This window comes from Sinohyriopsis cumingii, chromosome 8, assembly GCF_028554795.1.
Source record: "Sinohyriopsis cumingii isolate HCF-2022 chromosome 8, ASM2855479v2, whole genome shotgun sequence".
Classification (NCBI taxonomy): domain Eukaryota; kingdom Metazoa; phylum Mollusca; class Bivalvia; order Unionida; family Unionidae; genus Sinohyriopsis; species Sinohyriopsis cumingii.
The window spans coordinates 108,275,507-108,294,867 of NC_142968.1; the positions used below are offsets into that span (position 1 = coordinate 108,275,507).

The 19,361-nt window shown below is 33.6% G+C and overlaps 1 protein-coding gene across 2 annotated transcripts in view; it reads left to right on the forward strand.

Moving 5' to 3' along the window:
- LOC149794347 (uncharacterized) overlaps positions 1–18,114 on the forward strand; it is a 44,186-nt gene extending 26,072 nt beyond the window's left edge. For both annotated transcript variants that reach the window (XM_089968498.1, XM_089968500.1), the window contains 6 exons: positions 272–476; positions 1,644–1,790; positions 3,696–3,816; positions 6,986–7,098; positions 10,346–10,467; positions 13,923–18,114. In XM_089968498.1, the coding sequence (XP_089824624.1) occupies positions 272–476; positions 1,644–1,790; positions 3,696–3,816; positions 6,986–7,098; positions 10,346–10,467; positions 13,923–13,926 (712 nt within the window). In that variant the 3' untranslated portion in view covers positions 13,927–18,114. The remainder of the gene's footprint in view (positions 1–271; positions 477–1,643; positions 1,791–3,695; positions 3,817–6,985; positions 7,099–10,345; positions 10,468–13,922) is intronic.
- The last annotated feature ends 1,247 nt before the right edge of the window (positions 18,115–19,361 follow it).

A 19,361-nucleotide genomic window follows, 5' to 3' on the forward strand; every position in this document is an offset into this window, starting at 1 on the left:
ATATATTTCATTGGTTTCCCATTAATTATCATTGTTGCTGATACCCTCTCCTATGCATGTTGATCTTCCCTCACATGAATTATCTGCCTTGATCATACTCACTTTTATGGAACAAAAAGACCCTCTCCACATCTGTCAAGAGATTGTCACATCTGAGTATTTCTCCAGCTTGAATAATCACCCCTGCAAATGGCTGCAGTTTGAAGGCACTCAGAAAGGTCCTCATAGAAGACATACACACATGGTTTGATTATATCCCTTTTCCATTCAGATACCTGTTGTTGCAAGACTCCAACAAGGATCCCCTAGAGGACTTTCTGACACGGATTGTCAATGAGGCCGTAAAGGATGCAGCCACCCTAGTGGTGAAGGAGACTGTCAAGGAAATGGCCCAAGATTATCTGCAAGACCAGTATGCAGAAAATGTGTTGGATGACATCGTAGATGACTTTATTCAATCTCTTGGACCAGAGTTGGTAAGAAATATTTTGCATTTGGGTTTTTGTTAGAACATTTTAGCTGATGCTGATACACATTTTGAGACTCAGCAATGTGAAGATTTTGGTCAGTATATTGGGAGATCTCAGAAATACGTGTATAAGTGTTGATGTTATCTTTTATATGTTTAGCTTAGTTTCTGTACAAAAATGCAGCTAAATTTAGACCATGAGTAGAAAAATATTTTGAGTAGGATAAGCATATTTTGTGTTGAGTAATTTTCTTGGATTTTATGGTTGACATGAAATGTAAAGATTGATTATCCCATTGTGGGAACTATATGACCCTTGTCCAGATCCTTGAATTTAGGTGCAAATAAAACTTTTATTTATCACAAGACCGTGAAAAGTGATGCCATGAAAATAAATGATTAAACAGCCAATATCCTGGCAAGTCATTTCTTAGGAAAGTCACATTGTTATAGGAGAGTCCTTATTAACATTGAAGCACATGTTTACTTGCATTAATATTACTTTTTAATTCTGTTAAACTCAGACGTTTCATGAGTAGAAAGGTTTTGATCAGTTTGGTGAGGACACCTAATGTACAAAAGTATTTGACTATGATTTAACATTGACTATGATTTGACATTGACTATGATTTAACATTATATATTTTTGGTAAATTAGTCATCAAAATTTTGTATTTCAAGTCTGATGGTTTTACTTCAGTTGGAAAAATTGGAAAATCCTAAAAACATTATTGCTTACAGTAAATATTCACAGTTTGTGGTAACACTATATTGTTGATATCATTGATAAAAAATATTCCTAAGAAGAGTCTGCTTTTGAAAATCTCTAAGTCTGTAAAGGCCACAAGATGATACAAGAGTTCTGCAGAATGTGGTGTATAGACAAAAACATTAGCAATGAATTGTCACTGCTAGACAACATCATGCTTGTTATGTTTCATATTAAAAAATAAAATATTCTCATGCTTGAACTGAGATACGGTTCAAATTATAACATAAGACTGGTTGGGGTTTTGACATTGAAGTATTAAACATTATAATTATTTAATCAAGTCTGATTTTTAGCATGAAAACCTTTTTAAAACCCTAGGACCTAGCTTAGAAAAATATTTAAGTGATTAGGAAAGTAAAATATACTCAACTGTTTAGTAAATTAGATTTTTTCTAATTACAGTTGGAGGATGCAGTGTTTGAAATGTATGCTGAGGAATTCATAGAAAAAGAAGTGATTGCTACAGAACTGGAGGAAGAAGTACCAGAGATAGCCAAGGAGGTTCTGAGTCACTATGACAATAAGATCACTAGACGAGAGATGTTAGAGGTCAGTAGGTCATGGCTGATAATTACTAGTAATAAGTTCTCATGGTTAAAACACAATGTTAATAGACTATACATTAAATTCTAAGAATATATATACCTTATCACACAGATGTTGGCCTACAATGGTCTTTGAATTGAGAAAAGTGGAGAACATGGAGGAAACCACCATTCTTGATAAACTTAGTAAGCATACTTGTGCTAGAACAGTTGATCAAACTTGGAACCACAGAGGTGTAAAGTATCTGAACTCCAAGAGATACAGTTGATGTAATCTTTTGATTGTGAGTTAACTGCCAAAGATTTTCTGAAAGCATAGCCAATACAGTTAATGCAGCTGCACTACTGATTCTGTGTCCATCCTAGCTGAGCTCTTATCTTGTCTGGGCTTGTCACTTGATTTTGTGGTTCAAGGTACATGCAGATTGGACAAACTGCTAGGATTTCATATAGATCCTTGTATTTTAGCCAATGATATTACAGCTACTATATCTTGTAGGTCTGGGCATGAAACACAGCGCAAGGATCTACATTGGACTGATTTGATCTGTAAGATAACTATTATTAACAATGTCATTTTCATGCAAGTTGCTTCCTAAGTATTCTGAGTGTATATAAGTGAGTGGCCTGTACTGGAATGGTGTAGAAACAATGACTGTAACTTTCTGTACATTGTTTACAAAAATAGTGAATATCAAGCAAAAGGTAGGGATTGCAGCTGGCATGTAACTTGGTCACAAGGTAGGGATGATTTTAGAACATATATAACTGGGTCACAGAGGTGTGTGTGTGTTATTTGGATTTTTAACATAGCTTTAACACTTTTTCAGTAATATCACTACAGTGTCTGCAGTGTGACAGTTTATAGTGAAGTCAAACTCTGGAGCATCATGCCACAGACATGTAGCATGATGTCCCACCCAGTCACATTATCCTGACACCAGGCTGACCAGTCCTAACACTAACCTCCTAATGCTGAGTGCCAAGCGAGGCAGCTGTTAGTACCATTTTTGTAAGTCTTTGGTATGATTTGGTCGGGTATAGATCCCACGACCTCCCACATCTGAGGCGGACACTCTATCCACTAGGCCACCAGAGCGGTTGGGTCACAGAGGTAGGGGTGATTGTATAGGGCATGTATTTGGGTCACAAAGGTGTTGATGGCATTGGCATATTACTGGGTCAAAAACATGTAGCAGGTCAAGCTGGTGGCAGCAAATGCCAAGACATCCATTTTTTTCCAAACCTCTACAAGTAAAAGAAAAGTGATTTATGCAGAGATATTATTTTTTGATGTTTTGTTTCAATACAATATACTTGTAACACTGAGTGATTCAGAAGTGGCCGAAGATTTTGCACATAGATGTACCAAAATTACCAGTGTATCATTTTCATAAATATTGAAAACTTCTTCATTTGACCACAATAGCAGGCTTGATCGTAAAACATGGAATACCAAAAGGCACTCAAGATCAGTCTGGACTGGTGAAATGCTTTTAAGGTCTTCATTTCTCTTCAATCCTCATTTGCCAAGCTAAAATTAGTGATCACTTTCATGTTCATATGTATGTAAGTTGATATATATAAGCCTGTGTGTCTGTAAGTCCATATATTGGTAAGTCCAATTGTCTTAACCCATGTGTTGGTATGCCCATGTGTCAGTAAGCCCATGTGTCTGTAAGTCCATCTGTTTGCAAGTCCATATGTCTGTTAGCCCATGTGTAAGTCCATATGTCTGTAAGCCCATGTGCCTGTAAGTCCATCAAAAATGTGTTTTACTGTAATTATAGCTCCCACATTGTCATCCTTTTTATATCATACACTGCAAATGTATACTGTAAAATTGGACCACCTCACAGTGAAGACCATTTATGTTTCTTCATAATACTATTGATATTCTCTTTGTTAGGTCTCAAATCAGGCAGGCGAGAAGTTGATAGATTCCTTCATGCTGGAATACCTTATCACCCTTGTAGCCCGACAGGGTTATGCCTGGACTGAGAGTGACTATGCGAACAAGCTTATGGATGGTGGGTTATTTGTTGATTCATATATCATTTGTGAAACTTCTGGACAATGAACATAATGATTTTTCTCTTTCTTTAAAAGTTTCCTAATATGATGTATATGTTTTTTAGCAAAAGTTTTTGTTCACAAGCCAGTGGTCATGGAAACAGCATGTTAAAAAAGTTGAAAGAAAATCTTAAAATTGTCCAACTTTTTCATGTATTTCTCACTGATGATCATTATTTACTACATTTAATCTGGTGATATAGATATGTTTGTTAACTTTTTAAGTGATTAAATCTGTATATTAAGGTTATTCTTTTTAAAGCAAACTTGCTCTCAGGTATCAGCAGTGAAGATCCCAAACCTTCAAGTCACGTTAAAAATGGTCAAAGTTTCATAGCATAGCTAAATCTGTCATTAAATAAAAACAGATGAAAAAATGTAAATGGCATTTACGGAGAAAATCTTCAGAATATAATTTTTTCATGCTTTTCCTGTGATGTATTTGTAGAGTAAACATCTAAATCTCCAGTAAAGATTATTGGTATGAAATTCCCAAAATTTACTGTTATTAGTTAATAGAGTTAGGTTGTCTAAAATTATCTGAGTGTATTACTTCCCTTGAGTAAGGTTTGGTTTACAGCTAAGCATGGCATCAGATTTGAATAAACTGACTAGCTACTGAGTGCTTGGTCATTTCAGTCAAAATGATGGATTGTTTGCAGTACATGATCACAAATTATGATTATAAATAGAAAAGAGGCTGTTGTTTTCATTTTTATAATTTCTTAAGGACAAAAAATTTATAAAAAAAAATAATGCCAGTTATGTGTCAGAGAGGGAAGTGTTACATAGAACTTTCCAAGTAGACCCTACTGCTGATTCTATTGCTTTTTTCCAGTGATATTACTAGATAACAGATACACATAAATCCATCAAAATTTGGAGAAAACGATTTAGTCTGTACAATTTAGGCAATCATTAGGGGGAAATGTGTGTGAGAGAGAGAGAGAGAGAGAGAGAGAGAGAGAGAGAGAGAGAGAGAGAGAGTATTGAAAATTATTTGTTTGGAACAAGGAGTTGTATTTAAAGAGATGGGAAATAGGATCTTTAGTGTTGTATTTCAAAGACCTGCATCATATGTTTGAAGTGTTGTTGTCAATACCTTTATTTACAACAGGAATCTTATTTATTTATGTTTATGAGTCCAGTTGAGCTTATGATATAATCCTGTATTCTGTGCCTGGTGTCTGTCCTCAAATGTTTTTTTTAGCATTTGCATATTACCAATCAGCAGGCCATATTTTGATCTCAATTTGAAATTATTGTTATATCATCAGTATCTCAGACAAGTTCGAATATGAGTGAGATCTATGCATATTACTGATGTGGTGTTGCATCAGGTTGGCTGAGTTTGTTACTGCAATGGAGGCCATATTTCTGGTATGATTTTGATCAAACTTGGAATCTTGCTTATATCATGAAGCTCTAAGACAAGTTTTATAAGAAGTGAGTTGTACATATTAATGAGCTGCTCTTCCTTCTGATTGGTGGAATTTGTTACCACTCTAAAAACAATATTTCTGATCTGATTTAATCAGTCTTGGAATATGAACTAACATCTTGATGATCTTGGACGAGTTTGATAATGAGATCCTTTCATATTTAGTGATTTGCATCTGACTGGCTGAGCTTATTACCACTCACTCAAACTTGGAATATGCTAATATGATCACAACCTGAGGGTGGGTTTGATAATGAGTACTACATCATCACAACCTGAGGGTGGGTTTGATAATGAGTACTACATCATCACAACCTGAGGGTGGGTTTGATAACGAGCAAGAACCATGCATAATAATGAGGTAATCTTATATCGGTCAACGGAGGATGTTACCATCCTGAAGGCCATACTGATGGTTTCAGAAGGAGTGTATGGTTAACATCAACATCTTGTTATAACTTGGAATTCTGGACACCGTTCTTGGGTACAAAATACAGTAATGGAACTGCATAGAAAGCAGAGTCCATTTAGCATTACTTAATGTAAAAAGGGCAAAAGAAATATTTGCTATTTAAATATAATGAAAAACTAAGGGAGCTGTAAAAAGAAGTATTAATAGTGCTCTAGTAAAGTACTGTTGCCAAAATATAACACTCATAGAAATCATGAGAGGGGATTTAATTGGCATGTACAGTATCTAAACAAATTTGTCTCAACCATTTGGATCAATTTCATGTTTAGCTCTTTATTCTCAGGATTTACCTTTAATCTTAGTTTTCTTTGTTTTTTTATAAGCAAGTTGGGAAAGCAAATTATTGATGCTACATCCTTTCTTGACACTGTACTAAAACAAAAAGAGACTCTGCTTTCTTGATCAGTTATTTATTTAACTAATTCTTGGTGGTGGGCATCAACTTATTGATCTGTTGTGCTTGTGAGCAATCCCTGGATGTAAAGTGTGATGCCATCACCATATTTTTATGACAACTGCCATATGGGGGGTGGATAACACCATACATCATAGTGTATATTTACACTGTGTAGTTGCTTTAATCTAACTTGCATTTATCCATCTTTTGCATAAAAATGCAAGAACAGAGACAATTCTTAAAATGTAGATTAAAATCTGTTATCTGGCAATTAGGATTATATGGACTTTTAAATTGGTACATATTACTGAAATTCAGGTTGTTGAGACTACACTGTGTTTGATATATTCTATGTAGCTTTACGATGAAGTCAAGAAGTAAATTAATAAACAGAAATGAAATATACACGTTTTCTATTTGTCTCTGCTACTTCCTCAAAGAAGAAAATCAGAAGTAAAAGTGCATAAAAACTACTTAGCTATGCATTGACTTCAGATCAGTGACACGGACTAACCATTTGGTAACAAGGGTTTTTTTTGTTTTAATTTTTGGAAGATGTGAACACCTCCTTCCTGGCTGGAAAAATTTGTTTTCTTCTCATTCCCATCCCACACCTCTGCACCCTTCCAATTCCTTATCCACATATCCCATTTTATCAGGAAAAATATTTCTCTCTCCTTACTAAGGAACAAGCAAAATAATCTGGCTCTCATTTCCATGCCTACTCATTTGCCTTGTCATTTTCACATTCCAGCTGATTTTATGGGGCAGGGAGTATTATTCAGTTTTTATATAATACATTTCATTTTGTTACAGACATGATTACCAGCATTTTACTGGGACAACTGTTTGCAGTCCGAAATGACAGAAACAAAACCATAAATAACAGTTCATTACGCAAAATTCATGAAAAAGCTGTCACTGATGTGGTAGGTAGATTTGTAAATAATATCTCTGTGAGATGGTATATCCAAGAAGAAAAGGATAATATGTCTCTATGTTGATAGTTGTAGACAATGTCTCTGAGATGATATAGCAAAGAAGAAAAGGGTAATAAATCTCTATTTTGATAGTTGTCCAACTTCTTTCATCTGTTATATTTCACTTTAAGGTAATATTAAAACAGGTTTAATATATTCCCATTCACCACAGCCTGAAAAACATAATGAAAGCCCATTGGACACTACTTGAAGCACAGTCTCCATTATTGTAAAAACTGATAATAAAGAGACTTTTTCTTGATAGATAACAAAGAAGAAAAGAGATTGAAAGTAACACTTTCATTCCATGTAACTTGGCTGGATTTCAAAATTTTAATCAATTGCTTTTTGTTGTTGTTGTAGGGTTTAATGCCATTTTTCAGCACATGATAGACAATACATGGCAGCCAGTATTAATGGTGGAGGAAGAACCCGGGAAAACCCCGGAAAGAACCACTGACCCACGAGAAGCTACTGGCAAGCTTTCTCACATACCCACATTGGCTGATTCTGAGACTCGGACCCACACAGACAGAGGTGAGATGGTAGTGATCCATAACAGAGAGCGCTTTAGACCACTTCGGCCACTCGGGGCCCCTTAATCAATTGCAATATAATGAATCAGTGGCACAACAGTAATGCAATCCAGCCACAGCAAATGTAAGAATCTAATTGCATCCAGGTCAAGAGATACTGTCTATATTTACTTATAATTTGACTCCAGCTGCAATCAACAAAGATCCTGATCTGCCATAGCATAAAGCACCTGCAGATCAGGGTCTATGTTGTTTGTTCTCTTGATTATTCCTAACAAATTGCGCAGATGCAGATCTGCTGGCATATTATGTGATATCAGATCTGTGCTGTCTGCAATTGGAAATGACTTAAAAGAGAGTATATATGGTATCTCTTGACCTGGATGTAAGTAGTACATTGATGCTTTTAGTAACAGGAGTTCATTGCATTACAATGTAAATTTTGTAATTTTTCTTGGGCACTACATGGCCTTTATCTGCAGCATATAATATGGAACCATCATATCCACCCCTCATATATGTTTTATAGTATTTGTCATAACTGCATTAGGAGATAGAGGCAATATGGAACACTTTAGTGACATGAAAATTATTGCTGTGATCAGTTGTTTATTTTCAAGTTGTTATCCAGGTAACTGTGATTATTTTGTGAACAAGGACACCGATGCTTCATTTACGAGAAAGAGCCAAATAACAAATACCATACTGTACTTTCAAATCTAGGTAGAATGATCTTTAAGGTATGTGATTATTCTTTTGTGTGCAATTAGTCTTGCAACTTTTGAGGTATTGCCATGAAATATGACAGATATTATTGACATCAAGTGAGCATGTATATTTACCATTTTGTTTGCTCTGATGAATTTTTCAAGTTATACCCTATTTTAGTTTAAAATATATATACCATCTTTGATCATTCTTGTGTGTACCACTAGCCCCACACCTTTTGAAGTATTGCCCTGAAACGTTGCAGACATTATTGACATTTGGCGAACATGTGCGTGTAGTTTTGCCAATGCTTTTTTCTTGAGTTATGTCCCACTTTTGCATCAAAACATATATACTATATGTGATCATTTTTGTGTTTAGAACTAGCCCTACACATTTTAGAGGTGTTTTCCTGATACTTGGTAGACTTACAGACACTAGGTGAACTTGTGCATGTAATTTGTTGTTGCACTGTAATATCTTTTTTCCAAAGTTGTACCCTTTTTTGGTCATTGATGCATATACTATATGTAATCATTCTAATAATCATCAAGTTTATGTGTTCTGTATGATCATTCTTGTGTGCAATACTGGTCCCTCAGCTTTTGTGGAATTTCCCAGAAATTCTAAATATATTTTTGACATCAGGTAAACATATTCATATTGAATAGTTGTTGCACACTGATGCATATTTTCTGTTATTACTCTTTTTGATGTCATTTTCAATAATACAGCTTTTGATAAATTGTTCAAAAATTTGCTGGCTTTACTAATATGAGGTCAACATTTGCATATTTTTCTATCATCAACTCTGATGATTTTTTTTCCTCAGAGGTATGTCTCCTTCTGGTAATAATTTTGTATCCTATATATTGTTACGTATATCTGATTTAATTCATATTTATTTTAATGTAATTGTTTGTCAGTTTAAATTATTTTATTTCTATTATATGCTGTTATAATGTAAATTTAATCACTGAAGATGATATTTTTCCAGAAAATCAGTTGACCTGAAACATTCTTTCCTAAACACCAGGTGTTGACCTAGATCCTGACCTTGATTCAAAATTAGTAGCAACCACATAAATAAGTTCTAGTTTTATTTTAAAATGATTAGCTGTTGTCGAGGTAATGATTTAAGATGTAAACAATTTTATTTTTTGTTATTCTTGGAGTAAAATCATTGGTCTAATCAAGGCCATTTGTTTGGAGCAGCATTTGTGTACGTGATTTTTTTATATGTAAACACGGTCACGTGGCCCAGTGTTTTGCAATTCCCGTTTTCCCATTACTGTGCATCTGTTAGTTTTAATAGAGATGCTTTGAGAGAGATTTCTCAGTCTTGGGCTTTTTACACTGATGTTAAGTTATTTTGTTGTAGCCAGATTCTGAGTTATAATTTTCTTCAGATCAGTTGGATTTCAGAAGGCTTAATTTTTTTTCTCTGGAAATATTTTGAGGAGTGCTCACACAGAAATTTTGGAAAGACATTGCTTACAAACTTAATTTGGATTTCCAGCACAGGAGTGTCATTATTTGTATTTCTACAAGGAACTGTAGACTTCAACACTGCAGATTATAGCATATGTCATCGTCTTTCATCTTGGATTCTTCGTTGAGATTCAAATGTGAAATCATTAAAACTTTTTGTTATTATGACTACTTAAATTTTATTCTCTGACTATTTTTGGATCCTTTATGGATTTGATTTCTATAAAACCGTAAGTTCATATTTTTTTTATTTTTACAAACTTTTTCCAGGGAAATAAATTATCGTATTTTTAAAAGCTTGTTGTTTTCACTCTTTCTTGTGTTACTATTTATTAGAGCCTAAACAAGTGACATAAGAATATGATACTTGCCTGTAAAAGAAGTCCCATAGCTAGATAAAATATACACCATAAGCAAAACAGTTTGTTCTGGAGAACCATTAAAACATTTTTCTCTTGCAGGCACTGGATGTTCTGCTACAACACTTGTTGGCCTCCTTAGATGAGGACCTGGCAGATGTAGATGAGTATGAGAGGGGAATGACAGGTCAAGATTTATTTGGAGCAGCATTTGACTTTAAAAGGTTCTATACATTTGTACAGAAAAGATACCATCACTCACTAATTACCTTAGTCTGTGTGTTCTTACCTTGAATTTATGACATTTTCAAGACTGAGATGGGAGAATTTAGTCAAAAGTTCGAACTACATATTACAATTTCAAGGTGAAAAGGTCCAGGGACAATGGCTTTTGCATGTAATATTACTTATACTTAGCAGACCTTGATCAAACTTTGTATATCACTTGCACTTGGGGTAGGAAGAAAGCAATTATATTTGGGGTAACAAGGTCAAAGGCAGAGATCACTATGACTGAAAGAAGACAAAATGTTTTTGAAAAAATTTAGTTTTTGACCAAGTATCTTCACCAAATTTTGTGAATGACTTACATGTTGCTAAAAAAGAAACTCTGTAGAGGTTATAGGGTTAAAGGTGAATGTCACAGAATGAAAGAAGAAGAATATTTTGCTTGTTTTGAACATTTGAACTTGCTGCCTTTTAATAAGAGTTGCTTTCACTGTATTAAAAGGTTAATCACTGTGGCCCTTGTGCCAGTGTACTAGTCCTTATGTGGCCCTCATGGTAATTAGACTAGTCCTTATGTGGCCCTCATGGTAATTAGAAGTGCCACTGTACTAGTCCTTATGTGGCCCTCATGGTAATTAGAAGTGCCACTGTACTAGTCCATATGTGGCCCTCATGGTAATTAGAAGTAACAGTGTACTAGTCCTTATGTGGCCCTCACGGTAATTAGAAGTGCCAGTGTACTAGTCCTTATATGGCCCTCATGGTAATTAGACTTTGAGACCCCTGTTCTACAACAAGCTGACCAACACAGATGTAGAAGTGTATTAATTACATGGGCATTTTAAGTAAAAGTGATGAATTTTGTGCAGTATATGGTAACAAATTGTAATCAAAAACAGAAAAAGGTGTATTGTTATTTTTATTAAAAAAATTATTGAAGAAAGAAGTATTGGCATAGGCATCTAGCATTTATAAACTGTGAAGTGTTTTGAAGAGCATTCCGAGTTGACCCTACTGCTCATTCAGATTTTTTTCCAATCATATTACAAGGGATCAGATAATCGCAAATCCTTCTAAATGTTGAAAAATGGATTAGACATAGCAAATAGGCAAATATTGGTGGAAAAGGAGAGATAGAGAGAAGAATAAGGAGAATAAAGAAGCTGATCCCTTCTTAGGGTAAGGAACTTTGAACTGCAAACACTTAACTTCTTTCAGCCTTTATAGATTTACGATGGAGAAATAATTAGAGTAAATATCATGTAGAACAGTTATGTGCAATATGTGTCCCACAGGCTGGATCTGGCACATGACTTTGTTTTATCTACTTTTTTACATCACAGGGTGTGGCTTTACAAATCACTTATCCAGCCTGCACCCTGGAGGAATTTGCACATACATGAAGTAGAACATGGTAAAATATTAAGCTAGGAGATAAGGGTTAAAATGTGAAAAGGGTGGGTGGGTCGGTAAAATATGATAAAGGTGTGGTGCCTATATACATTTCAAAGAACTGCAGTTTATTTTTCAATGTTGATAATTGGAATAAAAATATAGATCTGAGGTTTTTATTTTCTCAGTGACTAATATAAAAATTAGAAAATTCAAAATATAAAAAGATTGTTCTTCTGTGTCATGATATTTCTTTCTTTCCCAGAATTGCCATTTTTTTCCTTTTTCTCTTAATCTTTCAATGACCATATTGACCAAAGGTGTAGCTTTAGTTGTTTCAGTTTCATACATTTCCACAGCATCACTGTTCATAACATATTCCAAACTACCTACGTTATAATCTCTGTGTTATCATGTTCCTTGTTTTAGTGGCAAGTCACTTTAAAAAACATTTTAGGAGCAGATAATATTTGCACCAACTTTTGTAATGATCGTATTTTCAAATGCAGTTATTCATAAAAAATGCCATAGAAATTTATAATAACGACAAATATGGAGTTTTCAGGTATTAAGGAGGATTAAAATATAAGTTTAAACAAACTTCCATATTTGTTCCTTAAGGTATGGAAAAGGTCTGTTGATTTGGGGTTAGAGGTCAAGGTCACTGAAAGAAAAAATGTGATCTGCAGAGGAACTTTAGTTTCTTGCATAAGCCTCTTGATCAAACTTTGTGGATGGATTAGACTTGGGATGATAGAGAAACCAATAGATTCTCTGTCTAAAGGTCAGAGGTTATAGTCAAGGTCATCGGAAGTCTAGTAAGAAACTAATAGTTTCTTTATAGTTATTTTAATTCAAAATCATAGACCTTTACCAAAGGTCGAGGTTACTGAGAACTGCAGGTCAATAATTTACACAATCAACAATGCCAACAAGTGCCTACATTGAAGAAAATTAAACATGGGGCATGTGTTGCTCAGTATATTTATTTTATTACACCTTATAGTGAAAAGTATGAGATTCAAGTTTTTGTGTCTGTCTGCATATGTGGTTGGTGCTTTAAAACTGGTTTATTGTTACATCCAAGCCAACTTTTTGCTGTGCTTTCAGAGGAAATGAACCATTTTTGTTCTATCTACAATCATTTTAAATGGGGCATATAGTGTTAACTCTTCTGCCTGCCCATCTGTCACTCCATCTGTCCAACATATCTTGGTTCAGTTTTCATTACTCTCAGCCAGTTTTTCAGACACTCACTTAGTTTAGTTTGTGGGTCCAACATAGAGAGAACTTAACTCTCATACCAAAAGTAGGTAACCTTGACCCACATTTGATGTTTCAGATACCTTTTTTATCTTTAGTATTTGGTCAGTGTTTTTATGTATGGATCCATTATGGTGAGTACTGCATCATCACACCAAAAGTAGGTCACTGTGACTTACATTTCATCTGTCGTGCTACATTGTCTTCATCACAATTATTTGTGTTTTGGTTAGTGCCTTGTATACTATTGATATTACAAGTACTTGTATATGTCTGTGGTGTTTTGTGGTGCCTCTCTGCCATTTCATGGAGCCTTAATATACAAGTGTAGGTGTTTGTCCTGATTTACTCAGTTCTTCCACCTCAGGACTTTACATGCATTATTAAGAGCATTAGGCTGTGCAGACTAGTTGTATATTTGATGAGAGATAAATGAAGAGATCAGTCAGTGTTTACCAGTTTTATTAAAATACATGCAGGTACAGTATTGGATTTTAAGTCAGTGGAAGCAAGGCTAGTGATAGCAGACACACTTTAGATTCTTGTTTTTTTTAATTTATGGTTCTTCCACTTAAACATTCCTAAAAGTCACAATAATGAACCAGTAATAATAATAACATGTAATTGGGTGAAGTAATGGGAGAAACATTTATGTCAAAACATATAAAAGATTTGACAGGTAGATTTTACAAAATATATATACATGTATATTTAATCTCTTGTACATAATAGCTACTAAAATTGTACTAAAGATCTGCAGAATGCAATGCCTAATATTGTACAATTTTATTTTCAGGTGACATTGATTCAAGTGAGACCCAGGTATACAACTGAATAGACCAGTTTTAATATGGAGACAGATATTTATGGGAAAGGAAAAATTTGTGCACATCTACCAGTTTGACAGAAGGATACAAAACAAACCTTATTTAATACCATTCAGGGGCAGAAAATATTTAGTTAGAACCAAATTGGAGAACAAAATATATTTTTCAGCAGAAAAAGGAACTGCTTCTCCACTATAGAGGACTGTACATGTATTTACAGTGATTTCCAGTGGAAGTGTATATTCAGCTGTTCATTAAAGCATAACCATGGAACTTAATTTTCATCACAAGTATTCATTCAAATCTGTTTTTATTAAATCACTAATTTTTGTTTATGAAATGCATTTATTGATCACATAATTTAAAAGTTATTAAGTCTTCCTGTAAAATATATGTTTTTGTTTTAATAGATTATTTCTTCTGGGTTTCATGTATTCGCATAAACCATATCAAATCAAAATATGTTTTGTTTGTATATGTGTAATACACTAAAATTTTACAGCAAGGGGCATCTAATAAACTCCCACTTTAAAAAATCTCAGAAACATCTATTAGTAATTGACACTTTTTTTTAAAAAAGCTGTGGAATTAAATGTAGAGATGCCACCCTTTCTGACTTTGGTGGAATCATTCTTGTTTTTAATTTCTAATCATAAATTACACAATTGTGATCACATCTTTAATATTCTTAATTTCTGGTGAGAATTTTTTTATGTATGGAGCCATAACTTTAACACCAGTATATATAGTACATTGAAACCCTTGTTAAGTCCATTGTCCATTTTGGGGGAAAGAGTACATAAATGATTGTATCAAAAATGAAATGGACTACTGACCAATCAGAAATCATGTCAGCCTAATGCACAGATTCACCTGAGAAAGTTGCAGATATTGAAATGAAACGTGGCCATCATGGATTATACCAAGATGAAAAACTGACATGTTACAGAAATTCCAAATGAGATGTTATGGTAGGCATCAGTATTGAAAAAGCACCATACCTTTGCAGTTGGTTGGTTGTTTGTTTTACAGACACTCTTCTTGGCTGCAGCATTTCACTTGGCATGAAGTTGAATGCAGGAAACATGTTTCAGCCAAAAAGCACTTGAATCAATAAGGTTTGGTATAGAACTAAATTATTGGAAATAAATTTTAATTGTTCTTATTCAGTGTTAAAATTCTGATTTTTTAAAGATAGCATTCCAATTTGACATCTGTGTGAGTTGGAATCTTGGTATATAATTTGTTAGATTCAGTCATTTTATATTAAAATGTCAAATGATTCTAATAGTTTCTCCTTTCTCCATTGGCATAGTCCTGATGAAAATATAAAGATAGATAAGAGTAAAAGGACTTTGAATATTGACAGTAAATTGTATCAGACTGTTCATGATGGCTGCTGATGGCCATAGATGTTTCTAAAATTGTATGGTTAATGTTTTCAAGTACCTTCAGTACATAGACTGTTTAACACCTGTGATAATTAAGACATTGTCACGTTCTACATAATAAAAATAAATGCTTTTGGATAATGCCTAAATATGTTTATGATATGGTTTTCAAAATATATCACCTACTGTAGAAGTCTATGGGAATTTTGGGAACATATGTCACATATTTTATGCAAGGTTATGATAGATGGTTAGATGTTTCTTTAAAAACATCATGTTAGAAGAAAGTTAATTTTTATCTTTTGGAGAGCAGAAATAAGATTTTAGTGCCTTAATTGCTTGCAATTATTTGGTAATAATGACATTCATTTTTCATACTTTGACAAGGCACCATTTCATTTTCTGTTTTCTTGAAATACATGTATAGAATTTCTTCATGTACATACATATATATAGAATTTTCTCATGTAAATACATGTGTAAACTTTCTCATGTAAATACATGTATAGAATTTCTCATTTGTGTATATATATATATATATATATATATATATATATACAACAAAACAGATCCAGTTAAGTTTTTATTTATAATTATACTGTTTGCCAAGGGAGACTGTCTGCTGCTACTTATGAAACTGATTTGGTTCATTCTGTCAGTGAGTGATACAGCGGCTACTAAATGGCACAACGTGGTTGTACAGAGGTCACAGCTGGTCTGTGAAACTCTCTGACAGAATGTTATGGATAACCCCTGAGTAAAGTTTCTTCAGCAGAAACTGAAGGAGCACAGGAAAGACTGGACTGTCCAATGAAGGCTGGGATATATATATATATATACATATATGTAAAATAAACATAAAGTTTTCTCTTGTAAGAACAAGTATATATAGAGTCTATGTTGGGATTTGGGCCGTGACAAGGAGGCCAAGCATAAGACAACTATGGTTATGTCCCTTGATAAAGTAGTCCGTGGCACGTGAACACCTTGACTGAGACAATTGGTCTGAGATGATTAGACTGAGACAGAAAAAGTAAGGCTAGCAAAACAAGCAGATTTCTCTGTTGCATAGGTGAGAAATAATTTTCTCAGGTAAATACATTTATAGGTTTCTTATATATGCAGATAAATATAAAGCTTACAAAATCTCATTGGTGTACATGATATCCCAAAAGCACAATGAGCACTGATTGGTGCTGTGTCATCAGGAAATAAAATTTATGTTTGTTAGTATTGTGAAAAACTTACATGTTACCTTAAATGTGGAAATTTTTATGATAGATAAATTTGAAGTGGGTTATTAAGAAACATAGAATTAACAATGTATACAAAATACAGACATACTTTCATATAACCACTTAAAAATAGTCTAAAATGCTACACAGGTATTTTTTTATTATGCATTTTATACTCATGAAAAGTTATGTATTAGGAATAAAACCGTGTTTGCTTATAACAGAAATATTGAATCATATAGTATGTTGCTTTTTTACATTTTGTCTTATCAAATAATTATCATGGAATCTACTTTGACTCTGCCTGATTCAATCCTGTAAATGAAAATACAACTGCATTGGATGGAAACAATGTTAAAGAAAGAAAGAAAACAAAAACTAAAATCATTTCCTTCCTCAATAAGAAACATAAAAATATTTACCAATTTATGCCTAATAAACAAAATAAATCTACAAAAAATAGCCATCTTTAAGGGATTTTTAGATGTAGTAATGACATATCATTGTTTGGAACACATGAAAACTTCCATATGAAGTACAGTACAAATATATTGTCTCTAGGCAGTCAGCCAAAATTTATGAAATTTCACTTTCTTTTTCAGTATTATAGACAAAAGAAATATGCAAATACATCAATTTCATCACTGTTTTTTGTATTATTTTTCTTGTTTATGAAAGTCATGCAGTGTAATGGCTGATCCTGAGGGGGATTGGGGTGTTTCATAACCCCTCCCTTCTTTTTGAACAAAATATTACACCTTTAAGTGGAAAACAGAGAAAGTGTACTGTTTTTAAAGGAAAACAAGTCAGTGTTTAAAAATCAAACCCTCGTGGAGAACATTTTGAATCCATCCCTATAATGCATCAGTATGTTTGAAAGTCATGCAGTTTTAGTTAGTAGATATTTAAAGCTGCTGAGCATATTTGCAATTATGTTGTGTAGGTGTTGTGATTATTTTTGTAATTGTGTTCTGTAGCTGTTGTTATTATTGTTATTTTTTAAAGTATATTTCTATTAAATCATAGTGAAAAGTTCTGTCCCCTCAAGTACAAACTCTGCTCTCTAGACTCCATTATTAGACTATTACTTATTTTGACAAAAATGGATAGAAAGGGTTCAGTTGAATTTTTATAGTCTATTTAGTTGGCTTCATTTCATAAAACTGTTAAATTACCATCTTAATTTGAGATATTAGAATAGAAAATGTACCCGAAAATTGCAGATTATACACTCAATGGAACTTAGAAATCTTTAACTTTTGTGTGACCAAATGTTTCTGTTCGAGTTTTCAATTGTGCAGATTTTCAAGGTCATTGGACAGAAGTAGGCTTTGTGCTGGAATGAATCAATTCATTCAAGTGCTGCAGGGTACTAGGTTCATTGATATTGGACTTAATGATATTGGAGTTATCAAGGTAAAGTCTTTATATATCCTGAATTCAACAGTAAGGAATCTTGTCATGTACCAAAATGAGAATTTCATAAACATTTTTAAATGTTTAAATTTTTTGAATAAAATGATACCTTACTATATTATTTGGCTTGAGAGTTTTCATTTATATTTTCATTCTTCTCACTCTCTCACACTCTGACAATAATCCAGATGTTGTCGAGAGATCCAAAGCAAATCAGTGTCAGATATCAGCTGAAGAAATGGTTTTGAGACACTGTTGCACAAAATCTGCATCAGTAAGAGCAGTCTTTACAATATTTGATCTTATTTTTTTGTTGAGCCTGCCATTGTGGAAACCAGACATAGCAATCACTGTAACATTCATGTGCCTGTCTGTCTGTCCATCTACACCCTAAATTAAAGTTGGATGTTTATAGTGTAAGCTAAATGTTAAAGATTTTACATAATACTTAAAAAAGGATAGCTTGACTAAAAGAGTCTCTTGTATTTACTTAGTTGGCACAGAAGGTCAAGACAAAGATTACCACAATAAACACTTACAATTAATGAATTTAACAACAGTATCAATTTTTTTTGATCTTGTCAAACATTACATTTTAATTGATACGTTAATTGGATATGCCTCTTCTTTGATGGGGGATGGGTGAGGTTCTAATGTCTTGACAAACATATTGTTACTTTGAATGTTCAAAAAGTCCAGGTTTGTAGACATCATAAAATTCACACAAAATTTTGTATGCATAAATAAAAGTAAATTGTCAGTATTGGCTTTAGTTGGACATATTTACTGGTACAGTGATTCACCTCTTTTCAGGACACCCTTTCTGCATTAGAAAGATGGTCTTGTATAAATGGTAGCCTCATGTGGTGTACAGAATAGTTAAAATAAATATTTTGGTGTCAGGCAAGTTCACCATATAGAAGTAGTTACATGTCATTAGGTGGAATGGAAAAATGGTTCAAATACACTATTTTCATGTATGACAAGGTAACCTTATGAAGGGGTGGCCACAGTTGAGAGGGACCTCTTGATAGAAGAATCAGTGTATCTGTGGCAGTCAACTTTCTTGCCTCCAGTATGTGCAAGTGTTTGTCAAGTCAGGCCTCACCAATCCAATGCATTCAAACTGCTCCAGTAAAAATTCTGGATAAATTTTAGTTTTGGATAAAGAGGATGAATTTTCAATGACTTTGAACTATTAAATGATCAGCTGGATGATTTTGTGTTATCAGAAGTACTCAGACAAAAAAGTGCATGTACTCCTCGAGGCTGGATGATTTTGTGTTATCAGAAGTGCTCAAACAAAAAAGTGCATGTACTCCTCGAGGCTGGATGATTCTGTGTTATCAGAAGTACTCAAACAAAA